General features: G+C 43.9%; 1 protein-coding gene across 2 annotated transcripts; it reads right to left on the bottom strand.

Annotated features, from left to right (window-relative positions):
* Nucleotides 1–18,973: 18,973 nt before the first annotated feature.
* Nucleotides 18,974–22,843, bottom strand: LOC123409484 (nucleotide pyrophosphatase/phosphodiesterase-like). 2 transcript variants are annotated; one of them, XM_045102370.1, is made up of 10 exons: nucleotides 22,569–22,843; nucleotides 21,489–21,580; nucleotides 21,348–21,414; nucleotides 21,104–21,229; nucleotides 20,774–21,014; nucleotides 20,604–20,685; nucleotides 20,355–20,487; nucleotides 19,996–20,201; nucleotides 19,757–19,882; nucleotides 18,974–19,640 (listed from the first exon to the last, which is right to left on the bottom strand). In XM_045102370.1, exons 1-10 carry the CDS (start codon nucleotides 22,752–22,754, stop codon nucleotides 19,025–19,027), a joined length of 1,875 nt encoding a protein of 624 aa, XP_044958305.1. In that variant the 5' UTR covers nucleotides 22,755–22,843; the 3' UTR covers nucleotides 18,974–19,024. The 2 variants fall into 2 exon arrangements, with proteins under 2 accessions (XP_044958305.1, XP_044958308.1); XM_045102373.1 differs by having other exon boundaries at nucleotides 21,104–21,223.
* Between the last annotated feature and the right edge of the window lie 489 nt (nucleotides 22,844–23,332).

Here is a 23,332-nt window from a genome sequence, read left to right as displayed (position 1 = left end):
AACTAGCCACTAACATAAACAATGATTGATTAGATGCAACAAGAAAGGCAAAACTTCTTACACCAAGAGGATACATTGAAAAATTGGATTAATGGAAACACCAAAATAGCAACAATCCTTAGACAAAGTTTAGGTGAAGTCTAAACCAAGATAGCTCAATGATATATCATGGGTTAAAAAATCTCATGATCATAGAATCGGTGTGTTTAAATATCTCATTCTTGAAACAAATTGTTTTCGAGACTCCTCCACTAGCAAGAATGCTATAACACCACTCAAAGGATAAAGGAGGAAGAATTGCTCTTGGGATAAATAATTTGATATCATGAACCACTCCGGAAGAAGGATTAAAATCACCTTAACGAAATAAGAATAAGAATTATGTTATGCTTATCCTTCATCAAGTTAAATGTGACATCCCCAGATTATGCTACAGTAATCCCTGTAGACATGCTACAGTAATCACACACTAATGGTGCCATGTCATCAAGTTTAACTAAACCAAATTGCTACATGTTATAAATCAAAGCCATTTTTAAATTTTAAATTAAAGGCAAATTATTATTTGTTCAAATATGGAAAACTAAAATGTTCATAGTGTTGCAAAAATTTCTTGGATAATTGCCATGGTGAAACCAACATTTTCTGAAATGATTATATTCCCTAAAACATTTAAGATAGAGGCCAAACCGATGATTTAAAGGCTTTTTAGATTATAAAATTTGCAAACTACTTTAAATAAATTCCAAACTTTTTGTGATAGTGCCTAATATTGCATCAGTAATAATGGGCAAGGTTCCATATTTTTACACACCCCTTTTCTATTTAAATAAATGCAAAAGAATGTAAATAAAAAGAAAACACCGAGAAATAAAAATGAAAAAAAATAAAGGCCCTCACTATGCACTTGGGCCTTAAGTACACAGGAAAGGCCCAACCCACCATAAGGTCTTCTCCTTCCTTTGTTCACCAGAGCATGGGTGGACGATGCACCCCGTCCATGGCCGCGGATGGCCACGTGCCGAGCATCCAAGCCCTCCCTGACGCCTATAAGACCTGTGTCGTGCCCCCACGCTCACATACGCCGTCGTGCACGACCCCCATGCCCGCCTCGCCAAGATCGAGCCTCCATCGACCTCGTGCCCGGAGACCATGTCCCGCAGCTCCGCCGGCCTTCCGTACGTCGTCTACGACCACCACCTCGAGCTCATCCCCTACGCATAGCCGGGATCTACATCGTCTTCTCACCTACGGTCGTCGTTGCCTCGTCCGATCTACCTCACCGGCGCTCCTCCGCCCCGTCGGACGTGTCCTCCGCCTTCCCCTGTGAGCGCCACCCCCATTCCCCTCGTCTCCCCCTCTGTTCATTGCTCCGTTGCACGGCCCTATGCCGCACAAGTTTGGCCGGTGCCCAAGTGTCGCTGCTACCTGCTACTGCTCATTGTCACGCTGAGCTGCTGCTCCTATGTCGTTGCTGCTCATTGCTATCTTGCTCTTGCTACTGCACCGTTGCTGCTGCTCTAAGCTGCTCCTGCGTTGCTATCTGCTACCTACAGCTGCTTCTTGCTCTCCTTGTCGACGCTCTGTGTTGCTATCACTGCTACCTCGAGCTGTTGCTGCTGATGCGCTGCTATACTCACTAGTAGAAAAAGGACCTACTGTCCCAGTTCGTGAGGGCCATTTGTCCCGGTTTTTGAACCGGGACTAAAGTGTCGGTACTAACGCCCTAAACCTGTAGTCCCGGTTCTTGCATAAACCGGGACAGATGGGCCTCCACGTGGCCGGTGTGGCAAGCCCAGGCAGGAGGCCCTTTGGTCCCGGTTGGTGGCACCAACCGGGACCAATAGGCATCCATGCGTCAGCATCTCAGGTGCTGGGGTATTTTTTTTTTTTTGAAAGGGGGGGAGGGTTTGGGGGTTTTGGGGGGTTAATTTAGGTGTTTCATATATTGTGTTAGCATGCTAATTAATAGAGAGAAGTGTCCTTTCTTATCTCCGTGCTTGGTCGACGCTACGTACTATACGTATAGAGAGGACTAGACACGCTAGCTAGTTAAGCAAATGAAGGAAACAGAAGATCGTCATGAACAGATGCATACAAACAGAATTGATATCGACCACCTCTCCTTCTCTGAGAGATTGGTCGAACAACAAGTTCTCGTATATCTATCCGACGCTACTGGCTACATATATACAATATAAGTATCTTTTACAATATAATCTCCTAATTTAAATTGAACCCTGCAGGGTCCACATAGTATTCTCCGTCTTTAGCGATCACGTGGTCAAGAAAGAATGCCGCCAATTCCTCTTGAATTCCTCGCATACGATCTGGTGCTAGGAGTTCATTTCGCATCCGAAATATCTAATTTGAAGAAGGGGGTCAATACATATATATGAATAAATGAAACTGAACACAAATGATGGTAATAAAATAAAATTGTGAATATAATTATTTACGCACTTCATATTGTTTCTCGGAGTAGCCCCGCTCGCAGGTCGTGTGGTGGATGGACTCGCAAATGTAGTATCCACAGTAATTAGTCCCTTCTTCCTACCACAACCACTTTGCAAGAAATAGAGGTCAATCAAACTGATAATTAGCAAGCATTTTAAATAGTATTGATGAAACTAGCGCTTGAATCACTAGGAGATGCGTGGAACATATATGCTACTATAGTACTTACTTTCGGGTGTCTAAACTGCAGCTTCTTTGGCAGTCCCGAAGTTTTTGAGGTGAATTTACTCCAAACCCTGCCAGACAAAGAAAACAATTACTTGATATCAGGAAATGAACAAATTGAAGTTGCCGATATGGTGCGATAATGATATATTTAACTTACTTCTCTAGAATTTCACTCATGTCCGCGTACTTCTTGGGATCTTTTCGTATCGAGTCTAAGACGGTTACTAGTCCCTGCTCAAGTGTAATCTCTAGGAGAATATAGTGGAACCTGCGCACGCATGCATAACTCATCAATTACATTACTATAACCTCGACTAATAAGGGAAACCAAATATGCACAAGACAGTAACACTCACTCGAAGTTGTAAGGGAAGAGTATTATAGCTTTGTTTTGATTTAATATAAATGATTGTAGCAGCTTGGCCTCGGTATCTTTGGCCTGAAATTTAACCATATATGCATGTATGAGATTTGTGTTAATGAACCCAATATCACCGATTTGTCTTTTCTTCAATTCGGCGATCTTCAATCTCCATAATATAGTGAGAATAATTAAAGATACATGCAATGAAAGAGCTGACCTGTATATAGAGACTTAATGACAGAAGTAGTACTACTTACAGGCAGTAGCAAGTGATAATTGACTTATCGAGGGCCTTTAGATGGAAAAACTCGAAGAACTCCTCGAATGGAACATTCAACAGATCAATTCCAACGAGGTCATGCTCCTCTTTAACTCTGAGCGTCAAAATGTTCCTCCCCCCAGACTGTCTGCAGGTTTTCATATACCAATCGTGGAATCTTCGCATCATCGTTATTAGAGATTTTTCATCTTTGACGAGAGGCTTCCCGTACACGTATATGTGTTCGTCCACCTCCATGTAATCAAAATGTGCATCGTCAGGCAGGTAATCTCCAAGATCGTTATAACCGGGCACCATCATGCCCGGATGATTCGCGACGACGCTAGACACCTGGAGCGGGGGGAATGATTGTTTCGCTTGTTCGCCGAGCTGGGCAACTTTTCTCCCAGCTCGTAGTTTTGCTAACCTTTGATCACTGCTAGTACTTCCCGACCGCTCCGCTTCGATAAATGACTTTGTAAGAATGCGCTCATAGTTGCCTTTCGCCGGAGACTTTGGTGGTTTCTTCAGGGCAGCCAAAGTACGCTTTGCTTTTACCGGATCTATCTTCTCCTCCGGAGGTGGATGTTTTTTTGCTTTCACCCCTTCAAAGAAGTTCTTCACTTCGGCTTCCACGATCTTCGTGATTTCCTCCTGGCTCCTCTCGTATGGTAACTTCTCTGGAGTCTTGAGAGAAGGACCGTATCTGTATTGCCTGCCTCTGGCTGTAGTGCTAGACGCTGGAGCAGACGGAGCGGCTGCGGCTGTCTTTCCTTTCTTACGAGGCGAAGGAGAAGGACGATGGGCCGGAGGAGCCGGAGCGGCGGCGGGTCTCTTCCGCCCTTGTTGATGAGGCAGAGAAGGAGGAGGCAGCTGGCTGCTCGGGCGCGCTGGCGCAGGCGGAGAAGGAGGCGGAGAGCCGCCACGTGCCGGAGAAGGAGACTGAGTGCCCTGATCACTCGCCGGAGGAGGCGGAGGAGGAGGTGGAGTGCCCTCACTCGCCGGAGGAGGAGGCTGAGGCATCCAGTTCGGAAGTTTGATGAGCTCCTTCCGCCATAGGCATGTAGTCTTCAGAGAAAAACCCAGCTGAATCTCCCCTTCACCCGTAGGGTGGTCAAGCTCAAGGTCCTCAAATCCGTCAGTTATTTGATCCACCATCACCCTAGCATATCCTTCTAGAATCGGCTGACCATGGTAGGTTGAGCCAGGTTCATTAGGTATAACAGAGCCAACAGCCGCCTTGACTTTAAATGTCATCCATCGCGTCATAAGGTGGCAATGTTGAGACTCTGTAATAGCATCCACAGGGTAGCCCGTGAAGACAGGCTCGAGCTGTTGAGTCTGCTCGGTGGAAGCCACGCTGCTTCTCCGCTGAGATGGCGGGGTAGCTTCAGGGGAAGCTTCGGCAGGTCGTTTGCTGCGATCTGCTTCTCGTTCCTCTAGCCCTTGTACCTTTTCTTGCAGCGCCTGCAGTTGGCTATGCTCCACTTTCTTCCTCCTCTCCTGGGTTTTGTAACCCCCTGCGTCCGGAAACCCAACATTCCACGGAAGGGAGCCTGGCGTGCCTCGTGTCCGTCCAGGGTGCTCAGGATTCCCGAGGGCCATTGTGAGCTCGTCCTTCTCTGTGTCTGGAACGAACGTCCCTTCCCGTGGTGCGGCGATATAGTGCCGAAGCTTTGTGACGGGTATTCGCAGTTGCTCTTCCGTCCAAACGCACTTCCCTGATACAGGGTCCAAGGTTCCGCTAACCCCGAAGAACCAAGTCCGGCAATGGTCTGGCCATCTCAATGTCTCTGGTTCGACCCCTTTAGCAATCAGGTCATTCTCAGCCTTGTCCCACAAAGGTCGGGCTTTGAGGTAACCACCTGTCCCCGTGCGATGGTGATGCTTCTTCTTCGCAGCATTTTTCTTGTTTGTCGCTGACATCTTCTTACTCTTTTCCGATGTCTTGTGGGCCACAAATGCGGGCTATTGATTTCTGATCTTCTCAAACCGGCCGGTGAATTCTAGTGTCTCTTCTTTGTCGACAAACGTTTTCAACTCATTCTTCCACCTCCTGAATAGTTCTGCCATCTTTTTAAGAGCATGAGACTTGATCAATTCCTCTTTAACTGGCTTCTCTGGATCCTCCTCTGGCGGTAGGGTGAAATTTGCCTTAAGCGTTGTCCAAAGATCTTCTTTCTGCATATCGGAGACATAAGACGTCGGCACCTCAGGGTCTTCCTTCTTTGGCTTTAACCATTGCTGGATACTGGTCGGGATCTTGTCCCTAACAAGAACCCCGCCCTGAGCACGAAATGCAACCCTTGTCCGGATGGGTTCAATCGGCTTGCAATCGCGCGCGATTGCTGTGATCTCAAACCTTTCATCCGAGCACAACTTTTTCTTCGGGCCTCGTTTCTTTACCGAAGTTGAGCTCGATCCGGAGGGCTAGAGAAAAAAGAAGAAAGACGAGAGTTAATTAATATGTGTACATATGAAAACAATGAATGCATCAATTAACTAGTCAGCACGGGCTTAACTAATATATATATATATACCTGGCCGGACTCGGTTCGGTCACCGGAGCCGTCATCACGGTCTCCGTCTTGTACCTCCACTGGGTCACCGGAGCCAGCATGAACATAGCCCTCTTCTTGTACCGGCATTAATGGGTCACCGGAGCCATCATGAACATAGCCCTCTTGTTCACCTGGTCCTTCCTGACCATCGGTGTCGTAGAGAAACGACGCAACGACATCACTTCCTTGTGCGATTATCTCCCCCAACATCGCTTCTGTTGCTTCGTCTCGGGAGTGATCCATAGTTTCTGCAAATATTTACAACATGTCAATTATTATTCAAACATGGTACAGATGGATATATATTAGTGGCAAACGTAGAACTAGCTAGCTAATCACAATAAGGAATCATGTTAGTGGCCTCGACGCTGCTTCTCTAGGGTTTGGGGAGGCCTAGACAACGCTTCAAGGGTTTGGGGTGGCCTCGACATAACGCTTCAAGGGTTTGGGGTGGCCTCGACGACAATGCCCTTTTAACTTGGTAAATTTGGGTGGGCTCGAGAGAGTTTGTCGGGTAGGGGCGCGGCGGGAGGGCGTAGGAGACCAACATCGTTTTTTCTCTAGGGTTTGGGTGTCCTCGAGAGTTTTGGTCGAGCGAGAGGGCCGAGGGGGGAGGGTGCTCCCGTGGTATAAGTTATCACGGTCGAGAGTGTGTATATATATCGACCGCCCCTCATGTCGAAGTTATCCGGGAGGGGGTTATATCGACAACGACGCGACATACATATACATGGGAAAATAATGTTATTGGGGAGGGGGTATATCGGTACCCCCCCCCCCTCGTGTTGAAGTTTGATCGGGAGGGGGTATATCGACAACGACATACCCGATAAAAAATAAGAAGACAAAAGAAGAAATAAAAAGAGGAGAAGAAGAAAGGAATAGAAGAGAAGCAATCGAAGAAAACAAAGAAGAAAACAAAGGAGAAGAAGAAAGGAATAGAGGAGAAAGAAGAAAAAAAATAGAAATTTCTATTTTTTTCTTCTTTCTCCTCAATTCCTTTCTTCTTCTCCTCTTATTTTTCTTCTTTTTTCCTCTTATTATTTATTTCTCCTCTTCTTCCTCTCCTCTTCTTCTCCTTTCTTCCTCTTCTTATTTTCCTTTTTCTCCTCTCATTCTTTTTCTTCTTCTTCGTTATCTTCCTAGCTATATATAATACTTTTCTAAAAATGTAACTTTTGCATATATAAAACTTTTTCTTCTTCTTCTTCCTTCTCTTCCTTCTTTTCCTAAATATATAAAACTTTTCTAAAAATGAAACTAACCTAAAATGTACTAAATCAGAGAACATATATAGATAAAACTAAACTAAAATGTACCCAAATGTACTAAAAACTAACTTTTATATGCACAGAGAACATACATACATATATACATTTTTATAAAAATGCAAAAAACAAATCATCATTTATACGAACAAAGGAGAGGATAGGGGTGGGCGGCGCCGGCCTGACCAAGGAGAGGCACGGCGCCGGCGTCGGTGTAGAGGGCGGCGACAGCGGCGTGGTCGGGGCAGGGGCGATGGCGATCGACGGGGCAAAGGGCGGCGACGGCGTCGACGGGGTGGGTAGGGGCGCGGTAGAGGCACGGCGAGGGCGCGCGGCATGGTCGGGGGGCAGGGGCGACGACGGCATGGTCGGGCCGGGCAACGGCGGCGTGGTCGGGGGCAGGGGCGACGACGGCGAGCTCGGGCAGCCTGGCGGCGTCGTCGGAGGGGATCGAAGAACTGACGAAATTTTCACACGTGCTGGCTTATATAGCAAAGCCATTGGTACGGGTTGGTGCCACCAACCGGTACCAATGCCCCCTTTAGTCGCGGTTGGTGCCACCAACCGGGACCAAAGGTCACTTTTCAGCAGCCCAAAGGGCGGGAAGCGGCGACCTTTGGTCCGGGTTGGTGCCACGAACCGGTACCAATGCACACCCTTTAGTCCCGGTTGGTGCCACCAACCGGGACCAAAGGCTGCCCGCGTCGCGGCCAAAGTTTAGTCCCACCTCGCTAGTTGAGAGGGGCGCGTAGTTGTTTATAAGCCCCACTGCCGCACCCCTCTCGAGCTCCTCTCCACTACAGGCTTACGGGCCTACTTGCTACTGCTTTGCCTGATGGGCCTTCTCGGCCTACTGCGGGCTTGAATTCTGGCCCATGGATGGGTTTGTAGTCGTATTCACGCCGTGGTGGCCTAGTTGGTGGCAATTTTTTTATTTCTTCCCTTTTTTTTTGCTTTATTTATTTTGTTTTGTTTCTACTTACAACAAAATACTTATTTATTGTATTTTATTTTGTTTATAATTACTTATTAATTTTATTTTATGATAATTCTTTTTGTTATTAAAGCTAACAAAAAAAGTTCTTTGTGAAAATTCTTTTTGCTTTTAATGATTTTGAACATAAAATACTTTGATAATTTTAGTTGCATGAATTTTATATAATTTTAGTTTCAATAATACTAGAAGTTGCTTATAATGTTTTGAACAGAAAATACTTTGATAATTTTAGTTTCACAAATTTTATTTATGTTATTAAAGTTTCTACTTCTCTATTTTAATAAAGTTTATATTATTTTGTTTCAAATTACTTATTTATTTTGTTTCTGACTTCATTTGATATTTTTCATGCATTCACTGATTATTTTGAGCTATAAGTCCATGAAATTGAAAAGCATTTGAAATGAACTCTGAAAAGGTACCAAGTTGGCATGGTATCATCATTTCACCCACATAGCATGTGCAAGAAAGTAGAGAGGCTTACGGCAAAAACTAGATGCACTTCGTGTACAAAACACACAATCTCCTTCGAAATATCAGGGTTTCATACGGAAACTTGTCTGTTACAAAGGGATATCAATTTTTTTGAACTTATTTCAACCCCCTTGTTTTTCTGTGTTCAAAATGCACCATTCAAAGCCACATCATCAATTTACAACCCTTTCTGACTTCATTTGTTATTTTTCATGCATTTACTGATTATTTTGAGCTATAAGACCACGAAATTGAAAAGCATTTGAAATGAACTCTTAAAAGGTTCCAAGTTGGCATGGTATCATCATTTCACCCACATAGCATGTGCAAGAAAGTAGAGAGGCTTACGGCAAAAACTGGATGCACTTCGTGTACAAAACAGACAATCTCCTTCGAAGTATCAGGGTTTCATAAGGAAACTCGTCTGTTACAAAGGGATTTCATTTTTGTTGAACTTATTTGAACCCCCTTGTTTTTCTGTGTTCAAAATGCACCATTCAAAGCCACATCATCAATTTACAACCCTTTCTGACTTCATTTGTTATTTTTCATGCATTTACTGGTTATTTTGAGCTATAAGACCATGAAATTGAAAAGCAATTGAAATGAACTCTGAAAAGGTTCCAAGTTGGCATGGTATCATCATTTCACCCACATAGCATGTGCAAGAAAGTAGAGAGGCTTACGGCAAAAACTGGATGCACTTCGTGTACAAAACAGACAATCTCCTTCGAAGTATCACGATTTCATACGGACACTCGTCTATTACAAAGGGATTTCAATTTTTTTGAACTTATTTGAACCCCCTTGTTTTTCTGTGTTCAAAATGCACCATTCAAAGCCACATCATCAATTTACAACCCTTTCTGACTTCATTTGTTATTTTCCATGCATTTACTGATTATTTTGAGCTATAAGACCATGAAATTGAAAAGCATTTGAAATGAACTCTGAAAAGGTTCCAAGTTGGCATGGTATCATCATTTCACCCACATAGCATGTGCAAGAAAGTAGAGAGGCTTAAGGCAAAAACTAGATGCACTTCGTATACAAAACAGACAATCTCCTTCGAAGTATCACGGTTTCATACGGAAACTCGTCTGTTACAAAGGGATTTCATTTTTGATGAACTTATTTGAACCTCCTTGTTTTCCTGTGTTCAAAATGCACCATTCAAAGCCACATCATCAATTTACAACCCTTTCTGACTTCGTTTGTTATTTTTCATTTATTTACTGATTATTTTGAGCTATAAGACCATGAAATTGAAAAGCATTTGAAATGAACTCTGAAAAGGTTCCAAGTTGGCATGGTATCATCATTTCACCCACATAGCATGTGCAAGAAAGTAGAGAGGCTTACGGCAAAAACTGGATGCACTTCGTGTACAAAACAGACAATCTCCTTCGAAGTATGAGGGTTTCATACGGAAACTCGTCTGTTACAAAGGGATTTCAATTTTTTTGAACTTATTTCAACCCCCTTGTTTTTCTGTGTTCAAAATGCACCATTCAAAGCCACATCATCAATTTACAACCCTTTCTGACTTCATTTGTTATTTTTCATGCATTTAGTGATTATTTTCACCTATAAGACCATGAAATTGAAAAGCATTTGAAATGAACTCTGAAAAGGTTCCAAGTTGGCATGGTATCATCATTTCACCCACATAGCATGTCCAAGAAAGTAGAGAGGCTTATGGCAAAAATTGGATGCACTTCGTGTACAAAACACACAATATCCTTCGAAGTATCACGGTTTCATACGAAACTCGTTTGTTACAAAGGGATTTCAATTTTTTTTGAACTTATTTGAACCCCCCCTTGTTTTTCTGTGTTCAAAATGCACCATTCAAAGCCACATCATCAATTTACAATCCTTTCTGACTTCATTTGTTATTTTTCATGCATTTACTGATTATTTTGAGCTATAAGACCATGAAATTGTAAAGCATTTGAAATGAACTATGAAAAGGTTCCAAGTTGGCCTGGTATCATCATTTCACCCACATAACATGTGCAAGAAAGTAGAGAGGCTTACGGCAAAAACTGGATGCACTTCGTGTACAAAACAGACAATCTCCTTCGAAGTATCACGGTTTCATACGGAAACTCGTCTGTTACAAAGGGATTTCAATTTTTTTGAAGTTATTTGAACCCCCTTGTTTTTCTGTGTTCAAAATGCACCATTCAAAGCCACATCATAAATTTACAACCCTTTCTGACTTCGTTTGTTATTTTTCATTTATTTACTGATTATTTTGAGCTATAAGACCATGAAATTGAAAAGCATTTGAAATGAACTCTGAAAAGGTTCCAAGTTGGCATGGTATCATCATTTCACCCACATAGCATGTGCAAGAAAGTAGAGAGGCTTACGGCAAAAACTGGATGCACTTCGTGTACAATAGGACAATCTCTTTCGAAGTATCAGGGTTTAATACGGAAACTCGTGTATTACAAAGGGATTTCAATTTTTTTGAACTTATTTGAACCCCCTTGTTTTTCTGTGTTCAAAATGCACCATTCAAAGCCACATCATCAATTTACAACCCTTTGTGACTTCATTTGTTATTTTTCATGCATTTACTAATTATATTAAGCTATAAGACCATGAAATTGTAAAGCATTTGAAATGAACTATGAAAAGGTTCCAAGTTGGCATGGTATCATTATTTCACCCACATAGCATGTGCAAGAAAGTAGAGAGGCTTACGGCAAAAACTAGATGCACTTCGTGTACAAAACGGACAATCTCCTTCGAAGTATCAGGGTTTCATACGGAAACTCGTCTATTACAAAGGGATTTCAATTTTTTTGAACTTATTTGAACCCCCTTGTTTTTCTTTGTTCAAAATGCACAATTCAAAGCCACATCATTAATTTACAACCCTTTCTGACTTCATTTGTTATTTTTCATTTATTTACTGATTATTTTGAGCTATAAGACCATGAAATTGAAAAGCATTTGAAATGAACTCTGAAAAGGTTTGAAGTTGGCATGGTATCATCATTTCACCCACATAGCATGTGCAAGAAAGTAGAGAGGCTTACGGCAAAAACTGGATGCACTTCGTGTACAAAACGGATAATCTCTTTCGAAGTATCAGGGTTTCATTCGAAAAATCGTCTTTTACAAAGGGATTTCAATTTTTTGTGAACTTATTTGAACCCCATTGTTTTTCTGTGTTCAAAATGCACCATTAAAAGCCACATCATCAATTTACAACCCTTTCTGACTTCATTTGTTATTTTTCATGCATTTACTGATTATTTTGAGCTATAAGACCATGAAATTGTAAAGCATTTGAAATGAACTATGAAAAGGTTCCAAGTTGGCATGGTATCATCATTTTACCCACATAGCATGTGCAAGAAAGTAGAGAGGCTTACGGGAAAATTTGGATGCACTTCGTGTACAAAACGGACAATCTCCTTCGAAGTATGAGGGTTTCATACGGAAACTCGTTTGTTACAAAGGGATTTCAATTTCTTTGGACTTATTTGAACCCCCCTTGTTTTTCTGTGTTCAAAATGCACCATTCAAAGCCACATCATCAATTTACAATCCTTCCTGACTTCATTTGTTATTTTTCATGCATTTACTGATTATTTTGAGCTATAAGAGCATGAAATTGAAAAGCATTTGAAATGAACTCTGAAAAGGTTCCAAGTTGGCATGGTATCATCATTTCATCCACATAGCATGTGCAAGAAAGTAGAGAGGCTTACGGAAAAAACTGGATGCACTTCGTGTACGAAACGGATAATCTCTTTCGAAGTATCACGGTTTCATACGGAAACTCGTCTTTTACAAAGGGATTTCAATTTTTTTGAACTTATTTGAACCCCCTTGTTTTTCTGTGTTCAAAATGCACCATTCAAAGCCACATCATCAATTTACAACCCTTTCCGACTTCATTTGTTATCTTTCATGCATTTACTGATTATTTTGAGCTATAAGACCATGAAATTGAAAAGCATTTGAAATGAATTCAGAAAAGGTTCCAAGTTGGCATGGTATCATCATTTCACCCACCTAGCATGTGCAAGAAAGTAGAGAGGCTTACGGCAAAAACTGGATGCACTTCGTGTACAAAACGGACAATCTCTTTCGAAGTATGAGGGTTTCATACGGAAACTCGTGTGTTACAAAGGGATTTCAATTTTTTTGAAGTTATTTGAACTCCCTTGTTTTTCTGTGTTCAAAATGCACCATTCAAAGTTGTAAGACCATGAAGTTGAAAAGCATTTGAAATGAACTCTGAAACCAAAGTACATACATAGTTCTCGAGAGCATTAAAACAAAAGTACATAGGTAGTTCTCATTGAACAACATATAGCTCTCCAGAGCATCTAATTAAACCATACATTGAAATTATGTAAAACATTTCAATGCAAAAACAAGTGCGATCATAACCGCAACCAAGGTAACAAGTGATCCAACTGCATAATGATACCAAGCCTCGGTATGAATGGCATATTTTCTAATCTTTTTAATCTTCAACCGCATTGCATCCATCTTGATCTTGTGATCATCGACGACATCCGCAACATGCAACTCCAATATCATCTTCTCCTCATCAATTTTTCTTATTTTTTCCTTCAAGTAATTGTTTTCTTCTTCAACTAAATTTAACCTCTCGACAATAGGGTCGGTTGGAATTTCCGGTTCAACAACCTCCTAGATAAATAAAATCTATGTCACATTGGTCGGCATAATTGTCATAAACAATAAATGAACCAAATAGTTACGAAAAGATAATATATACCACATCTGAATCATAGACAGGACGAGGGCCGACGGGGGCGGATACCAAAACCATCGCACTATATAATAACAAGGAATAATAAAAGTAAGAAAATTAGACAAGTATCTATCTGAAGTCAGAATTTTTTTCTTTCAGAAAGAAGATATGAACAAGAGGCTCACCACGGTAGTGCCGGCGACGAGATCGGCGCGGGCGATCGACGGCGGTGAAGACGGGGCGGGGACGGGGCGGGGACGGGGCGTGACGGACCGCTAAATCTAGACAAATCTCGTTGAAAATGGAGCTCGGAGGTGGAGTTTCGAGAGGAGAAAGCTTAACTAGTGTGGCTCGGGCATTTCATCGAACACCTCATGTGCATAGGAGGTGAACTAGAGCACCCAAATGCCCTCCCCTCGCCGGCTTGACAAAAACAGAGCACTGTGGAGTGCTCTGCCGTGACGGTGGGTATATGTAGGCAAGTTATTTGTCCCGGTTCAAGCCACGAACCGGGACCAATGGTTGTGGGCCAGCAGCGAGGACCATTGGTCCCGGTTCGTGGCTCGAACCGGGACAAATGGTTTCACACGAACCGGGACCAATGCCCATGAGGCCCTGACCGACCCCCTAGGCTCACGAACCGGGTCTAATACCCCATTGGTCCTGGTTCTTAAAAAACCGGGACTAATGGACTAGCCAGGGCCGAACGATAGTCCTGTTTTCTACTAATGACTGCCTCCCGCTGGTAGTGTTACCGCTCAGGCTGCTATGCTAGCCAATGCATATGCTAGCCGTTGCTCGTCATGGACTTGACCATGGCCGGGTGTGTGTGTAGCGTGTGTGTGTCATGTGTGTGTATGACACAGAAGCCATGTGTGGCCGGTTCTTTCTTTAGTTAAGCAGTTTGATTTAGGATTAGTTTAGTCTTTACCTATTAATAAAACACCTATTGCTTCTATGATACATCATTAAAATTACCTTCAAAGTTGGCTTAAATTATCCACTATGCCACCCATAAATGAAAAAATGGATCAGATTTTTTTGTCAAAGTCGTCGTCGCGCACAGTTATTAAGATATGAGAACTAAAAATCATGAACACGCGCTCGGTTTGGTGGCTAGAACGGCTGCCTTCCACACAGCACATCCACGTTCGACCCTTGGTAGGCACACATTTTTTCATCCCTATTATTTCTCTTTGTATATAGCAGCAAACATGGGTTAATGGACCAGCCCATGTTTTATTATTTTAATATATTTTTTCTTTAAATTAATATATGATTTTCCAAAATTCCATTTTTTTAAGTTTTGAAAAAAATGTTCATGAAATCATAGAATGTTTGGGCATTAAAACATAAGTTCAGAAAATCAGAAAATGTTCACGGATTCAAAAAATGTTGATGATTATAAAAAATGTTTGCATATTATAAAATAATTCACACAATGTCTATGAATTTTCAAAAATCGAATACCCAAGTTGTTCCCCATTTAAAAAAAAATCATCGATTCAAAAAATGTTCACTGAATAAAAAACTTACCATGCATTTTAGAAAAAAAATATGTTTACATCAAGCGAGAAAACTTGATCACATGGACACTGATTTTCTCTTTTTATAGCAGCAAACACGAGTTCATGGGCCAGCCCATGTTTTATTATACCATTTATTTTGTACTTCTTTAAACTAATTCATGATTTTTCAAAATTCTAATTTTTTGAGTTTTGAAAAATATTGTTCATGAAACCATAGAATGTTTGGGAATTGAAACATAAGTTCAGGAAATAATAAAACGTTCACGGTTTAAAAAATTGATGATTTTTAAAAACTGTTCACATGTTATAAAATGATTCACAATTTTGAAAAATATATTCAGCAAATATAAAATGTTCATGATTTTTAAAATGACCATTTATCCAAAACATATTAGTGAATTCGGAGAAAATGTCTATGAAGTAAAAATAACGTTGAGAAAAACCAAAAAGATCTTGAATTTCAAAATTTATTCCACATTTAAAAAAGTTCATAGACCGAGTAAAAAATTGTCTATGCATTTCAGAAAAAAGATAGTGGACATCAATCAACAAAATTTAACCACGACCATCATTGACGAGGATGGAAGAAAAGATAAGTGACAACATGATGGGCCACCGTGTTAAGTACAAAAATAGAGGATGCTCATATGTCGGGGTATCGAGCCATACTCATTTGACTATAACGTAATATTTTTGTCTCCCGTTGCAATGCACGTACATATTTGCTATAGTACTAAATTAGCATACTAATAAATGACATGTAGATCCCATCTAATTAGATTAAATAAATAAGTTTTGATATTTAGTAAAGCTTTGACATGTGGACCCCAACACTATTCACATTGGCGAGTCAAACTGACTTGGTCAATTCGGACTATTTAAATATAATAATCATATAAATTCCTGAATAATAATTAAAATTTTGAAAATTAATATAAAATAATCCGTAGCTCGGATGAAAATAATTTATATATGAAAGTTGTTTAGAAAAATCCAACGAACCAGGATACGCTGTTAGTTCGTGTGTTACGCGTCCATAGCATAGCAAACATGAAGCTTTCCTCTTTGTTTTCATTAGTCCGGTAGTAGCTAGAGACCCGGAAAATATCGTGAGATATTTTCCCGCTTCGTTTGTAACATTTAATATTGCGTTAGGTCACCCCTAGCACGTTGTATTACCTTATCATGCCTTGTGGTGTGTTTTCTTGCTCTCTTATTTATTGTGTTTCTCCTTCGTTATTTTCCTTTCCGTAGACCCCGAGACCGATGATGATCCGGTGATCGACTACTTCCCGGTCGAGAATTCGTTTTTGTTTGCAAAGCAACCATGCAAGCAAACCCCTCTTGATCATCCCTATATTGCATATGTCTTTCTTTCTCCTGCTTGCATTAGAATTTTGCTATTGTTGTAGTTAGCTCCTATATCTGATGCATAGCCTATTTTTGATGAACTGCTACTTTCAGTACCATACTTTAAAACTGCTTAGTATAGGTGGCTCAGTCATCCCCTCTAATCCCTTAGTCCAGTTGCCCCGCTTTTTCATCAAGTCTCGATCCCTCATCGATGAGCCAGAACCGACACAACACTTACACCCCTCTTAGTTGTGCGTCACTACAGAGCTACTATCGGGTACCGAGGGTGACACCTCGCGAAGTACTCAGGATGATATCTCTGTAGTACAGCTAGTCGGTCGTGGTTATCGAGGGTGATTCCTCCTTCACCACTCCCGACGATGGCTTTGTCGTGCAACCCCTCAAGTGTGAGACCTTCGAGGGTGATTCCTCTAAGTCCACCTTGACGGTTACATCGTCCGGAATCCAACGAGGGTGATACCTCGGATTCCCCCTGATGTTACAACCACACAGTTACTTGACCATGTTACTGGGATCGTTGATGAATAGATGTTAGGCGGGTGAATTCCCGCGTGGTTGTGTCGATGGCTTAATTAAAATGATAATGGATTTTGGTATTTGATCTGGGTTGGTCGGAAGGCCTTATTATGCACTAATCGTCTGCGTGGGAAGAATTATGGGTACTCGACGTCGTGGTATCAGCCAAAGCTCTTCAGCAATGGAGCGGCGCGCGCCCGAGTGGCCCCTAGATGCATCGCTCTTGTATTAAGGGGTGCTAGGACTGACATCGGCCGTCCTTGCATCGTGCAGGAGCGCAGAGGGAAAGTGGGCCCATGACCCTTTTGTGCTTAGGAGTTAGACCGGCGGGCTGGCCTCTCTGTTGAGCTTAGGTGGGGCTGCGACGTGTTGATATCCCGAGGCGGGGCATGACCCAGAAAAGTGTGTCCGGCCAGAGTGTTATCGAGCGTGGCGGGGAATATGTTGTGCACCCCTGTAGGGAAGAACTTATCTATTCGAATAGTCGTGTCCACGGTTACAGGACGACTTGAAGTTGTGCCCTGATCTTTTACAACTACAACTATTACTTAACTGGATTTGTTGCCCTGGGATTGCTTCCTCGCAGGGAGTCGAGGAAGGATCTCTGGGCATGACCTCATATTAATTTTGTTGCAACAATATGACTATTATTTGTGTTACCTTGCTCTACTCTCATCTATTGATGCAAGACGTTTGAAGATGTTAGTCTTCGATAGGACTAGGTCTTCTCTCCCCTTTCTCGCATTGCTGCAGTCAGTCCACGTATAAACCCATTCTTTGGTACTGATGCATATTTAGCATACTTCTGATATAAGTCTTGCGAGTACTTTGGATGAGTACTCACCGTTGCTTTGCTCCCCCTTTGCCCCCTTGATCTGTTGCTGCGACCAGATGTTGAGGCCCAGAAGATGGAGTTTCCTGCCGACGCCTGCCACCCCGATGGTAACTTCTTCGTGGAGGCCTCTGAAGACCAGGAGTAGTTAGGAGGTTCCTAGGCAGGAGGCATCACCTCGTTCGATCGTTGTATCTTTTATGCTAGCCTTCTCTAAGGCACCTCATGTTTAATGTCTGTACTTAGATATTTGTTGCTTCCGCTGACTCGTGTGTTTCTCGAGCTTCTGTATTCTAGCCCTCGAGGCCCCTCGCTTGTAATATCAAGCTTGTTTGTTTTATTTGTGTCCTTAGTTGTGTTATGATATCTTTCCGTGAGTCCTTAAGTTTGATCGTACGCATTTGCGTGTATGGTTAGCATACGATTAAATCAAGAACATCACAAGTTGCCTATTCATCCTCTCTAGTCAACCATATCAATCCTTTCAACTGTGTGTATCTTAATTATATAGAGGCCAGATGTGATACTTAAATCTTTTAAGTAATAAATAAAGCGTCCCTTCTTGAAAAAAATCTTACGCATGATTTAGGTCTACTGTGAATTTACCTAATGATAATGTCCGCAGGTGTGACACAAGGCAACATTGTCCACACGTCTCCATAACCATCCATTTTGCCACATCAAACATATGGCATCAACGGCATGTTTTTGGTTTTTTGACTTCAAATTTTTTTATCGCTTAAAAAAATCATCAATAAATCCTTCTCGACGAGATCTTTAAAACTAGATCACATATAGATATGTTATCATAGTGTTTACAATAAAGTTGCCACGACATGTTGCATCTAGTTTTTTCTTCCACGTTTAAAGCTATTATTGTATTTCAACTGCTTTTCATGGCAATTTTTATTAATTAACCATGGCAAATTTTAGTAATTAACCATGAATCATGGCAATTTTTCATAACTCATCATGACAAATTGAGTTTATAGATCATGAAAATTTTAGTATTTTAACCATGACACATTAGGGCAAACAATCATGTGGTTGGATGGTTAGAAGGACTGTGTTATCCACTGTCCATCAGAGTTTAAGTTCCAGACTTGACGTTGGTGCTTGCATTATTTTGAATTTATTCCAGGTCTTCCGGCGATGTGTTTTCAGTGTGAGGAGACGTTCACGTCGACAACGAAGGCGTCAGTGACGACTTCGTCAATCTTAAGATAATGTGTCGGTTTAGTCTCTCGAAGATGCTCATAAAGATAGAACGTGTGTGCGTGCGTTCGTAGAGATGAGTATACGCTCGTGTATGCGAACGACTTTGATTGTACATTGCTCAACAAAAAAAAAGTAGCACACATTAGCTGTGCAGCCGGGCAGTTTTATTGCACAGAAAAACCCCGTGACGTCTCGCTGGTTTAGGTAGCAAGCGTGGTGGGAAAGCAACTGTCATGCACGCAGCCGAGCACGTCGCGGTAGTCCCTATGGACTGTGAAGGAATCATAGACCTTGCCGTCGCTGCTCTTCTTGTACTCGAACAAGAGCGACGAGTGGTTGAAGGCGGTGAGCTTGGTGAACCCGTAGTCCTTATCCCTGACCACGCTCCACTTGGGGATCGCGCTGGTGTAGCCCGAGAGGTGGCTGCCGCCGCCGCCGGCCACGACAAAGATGGTCCCGTTCATGGTGCCCGAGTAGCTGCTCCGCTCGCCGGTGACGCACTGGCCCTGGTAGAGCGGGCAGGTGCGCTCGTAGTTGTGGACGTGGCCGAAGAAGGCAATGTCGACGCGGTGCCGCTGCCACAGCTTCTGCAGGCTCTCCCGGCCCTCGGGCTCCTCGAAGGAGCCCTGGTCGGCGTACCACGAGTTGGAGGAGTAGCCCAGCACCCGGTGCGCCGCGAAGATGAGCCACGGCTGGTGCTTCCGGTCCACAGTGGAGAGGCACTCCTCGATGAACCTGTGCTGCGGCGTCCCCTCCCGCCAGTCGTGCTCCGAGTCCGCCACGCAGAACCGGAACATCCCGTAGTCCACCTTGTACCTTGAGATCCGTTCCGTCGATGGCAGTCCACTCATTTCGTCATTCATTTGAAACACAAATAGTAGCTTACTATGAAGTGTGCAGGAAATGATTCGATTTCCGTAAGGATTGCGCACCAGAAATTTGCTCTGTTTTCGGCCGGGTAGTAGTACATGGTCTCGGCCGGCACGCCGCACTCGCCGCCGGAGTCCTTGACGTCGAAGAATCCGCCGGTGTTGGGCCAGTCTCTCTCGTGGTTGCCGCTTCACACACACACAAGACGAAGGATACGTAATAAGCTCCCTGCCGTTTCTTATACATGACACTGCTCCATGCATGTCGTGATGGCATGATATACCCTCAACTCAAACCATACCTTGCAACCATGTAGGGCTTGTTGGCGCTGATGGGGGCGACCTGTGCGGTGAACTGGTCCCACTGGGAGAGGTACCCGTTGGCGTAGGGCAGGTCGCCGATGTGGAAGACGATGTCGTAGTTGTCCAAATCCTCGACAAGCCTGTCCGTTGTGTTGAGCGACCCCGGCTGGTAGTTGGCGAACTCATTTGACCCGTCCCTCTCCGCCTGAAAAGACCAAACCAATGTAGCGTCCGTCCGTAAGAGTGATGATGCCCTCTTCCAGCTCACTTCCTTTCTTCTACCGAGCGGCAACAAACACCCACGTATTTTTCATGCGGTTCGTCTACCCAAGAGACACGCACGTACGCTATCTTGTACCTTTCCCATGTCACCGAAGACGATGATGCGCTGCAGCGAGTTCTGCCCGGGGGTCGGCGGCGCCCGGAAAGTGTAGGACTTGCCCCACACCACCGTCCCGTCGGAGAGCTCGTGCCCAATCTTGTAAAAGTACCTGAATGATCGCAAACGAAATGGTCTGGAGTAAACTCTGGCAACATCACATGGTTGTGAAGTGAACTAGTACTACGTACTCTACTACTGCATATTTTTTCCAATATTTGTGCTTACTGTTTGTTGGGCCACAGTTGCCTCATGAACGCCGTGTGGATGAACCCGGGATCTCTCCACCCAACCGTGCGCGCCGGCTCGCCTGAAAAAACCAGAAAACAAACACACACTCTCTCGTTTACGTAGATGGTACGTTGATCAGTTGAGGCAGGGTCCGTGTACGTACGCACCGCACATGCTACCGCGGCTGAAGGTGAGCGTCCCGGCGGGCGTGCGCGTGGGGTTGCCGCGGCGGCGGCCGCCGGAGGCGACCACGCCCCACTCGACGAACGGGTAGGCCTCGCCTATGTCGTAGCCGCTGGTCCAGGTCACGGTCATCTCGTCGTGGGCCTTGCCCTGCGCCAGGCGCGGGAACACCGGCGCCTTGGGGTTCCTGAACGCCACCTGCTTCGACACCGCCACCAGCCTCGGCTGCGAAACGTAATCACACAACGCCGTTTGACATGCAAAACAAGCAGTTCAGATCGCGGCAGGGTAGAATCCAGATAGATAGTGGTTACGTTTTCGAGGCCGCCGGTGAAGAGGGCGAAGGAGAAGTCGGAGCGCTGGTTGATGAGCTGGAACCGGATGGCGCCCTTGCCCCCGTAGAGGTAGTTGGCAGAGTAGTTGGCGTACTGATACTGCAGCTCCACACACCAAGAGATCATTTCAGCAGGTTCAGCTCGACCATGTCGTTGTGCATCCATGTTGACTCGTGTCACGTAATCTGAAGAGAAATTCTTGGTTAGCAGCTAACGAACTGACCTTGATGGGCGCCGTGCAGAGCAGCGGCTCGCCGGGGTACCTCGATGGGTTAGGGCACGAGCCCGAGCTGCATGTATATCGGAATGTCAGTCAGAGGATTCATCAGCGAGATCAGAACTGAATCTATTGCGCGGGACTTGCATGAAATCGGCGGGGGAGAAGACGGCGATCCAGTCATCCGCGGAGGGGTTTTCCCAGCCGTATTCCGCGGTAACCCATACAGTGTCTTCATCCTGTCAGACGCAGTTCAGCAGTTTGAGTTGCATAGATTTTTATACTCCCTCCGTCATAAAATAAGTGTTTTAAGCTTAGCACAACGTTGTATTAAAGCTAGTACAAAATTAAGACTGTTATTTTGAGGCGCAGGGAGTATTTACAATGGCGTTTTTTTTATACAAAAGGCAGCTTCATATATTCATTCGGAGATTTGTGGCCCTGATAATATCAGGAGACACATTAAACCAGCAGGACCCTACATCATGTTCATCTCATCGGATGAAACACTGAATGTTTGCTCAATCTAGCTACACTGTATGTTTTGTAAATGGATGATTAATGGCGATTTTTTCTGTTAGAAAAAAAGGGGAGGCCCCCGGGTCCATTACAGTGACATGTGCATCCTTCAGTGACCTGATTAAACGACAATGGCTCAGTTCCACTTCTCCAACCTCCTAACTGTTTTGATTTTATGTGCAGTTGGCTACTTTAATAATCATTGAAGCCAGAGCAACAATGAGTAGCCAATTAAGTTGCCTTTTGATGTCAACGTGCTCTCTGATTACTATATGAGCACAGAATCAGGATAAAGTGGTGCTAGTGCTACCTTGGACAAGTGATCCGGTATGTCCGTGGTGACAGTACCATATATCCTAAACAAGCACTAATCAAATCAAATCAAATCAAAAGCCGTACTGGTAATTCTGCAGAACGTCCTAGAGCTGTGTATCATCATCTTATGCATCATTTCATTATTCAGTTAAAAGTTCACAATTTTGGTTGTTAGTTCACTTTGTATAAGACGCTCCCCTGAATATTTCGTCTGCTGTGCCCTTGGATGTAAGATCCAACGAAGTAGCACACTATTCTGCTATACAACTTTTGCTTTCCAAACCCCAAATCCAAATCCAGAAACTCCAAATCCAAAAAACAGTGTTGGTCAAATTGAGCCGACGAATATTAATTAGTACGTACTACACTAGCTAGGCAACTATCTTTGCATACCTGGTCGCCGAGCAGCGCCGGCGTGGCCCGCACGTACGCGGAGCCATGCAGGTTAACGGTGGCCTTGTTCATGGCGATCTTGGACAGCGGCTGGATCCCCTCGGCCGGCGACGCGCTCGCTGTCGCCGCCGCCGCGGCCATGGCCATTGCCAACGCCGCTGTCAGGAGGACATGCCCCATCCCCATGCCTCTGCTTCAGCTGTAATCCCTGCGCACTGGCAGCTGCTCCTAGGCTGCTACTGCGCTCCAGGCTGGGGAGTGTCCGGTGTACGCCATGGCTGGCCGGCCTATATGTAGCCAAGAGAGACACGCATGCAATGCGACACGCATGCAATGCGTTTTCTGGTAGTCTAGTAGAGAAGAAAAAGAAATGTAGCCAAGTGGAAGGGCAGGCGGCGGGAGAAGGGGGTCCATGAGTGTTGCGCATTACAGTGACACTGTGACAGTATATATTTATTCATTGCGAACTTTTTCATGATGTTTACATTCGGGGATGACAATGCTAGCTATTTTTATGGAGGAGTTTCGAAGCCAACAGGCTTGCCCTGTTGCCAACCCTCGTGCCAACTTCACCGTCGCATGATCCCAAACGGACGTCCGGTTTCGTCCGGATTTTATCCGTTTGGGGTAGAAAAACGGACAGCGGACGCTGGACAAAGGCCGAACAAAGTCCTTCCATCCAGCGTTGTTACCTCATTTGTAATCCATTTCACCAGATGTTCAGCTCGTCATTTTCTCGAACACGTAGCAGGCCGCGCCCAGCC

This window comes from Hordeum vulgare, chromosome 7H, assembly GCF_904849725.1.
Source record: "Hordeum vulgare subsp. vulgare chromosome 7H, MorexV3_pseudomolecules_assembly, whole genome shotgun sequence".
NCBI lineage: Eukaryota > Viridiplantae > Streptophyta > Magnoliopsida > Poales > Poaceae > Hordeum > Hordeum vulgare.
This window is presented reverse-complemented; position numbering and strand designations above follow the sequence as displayed.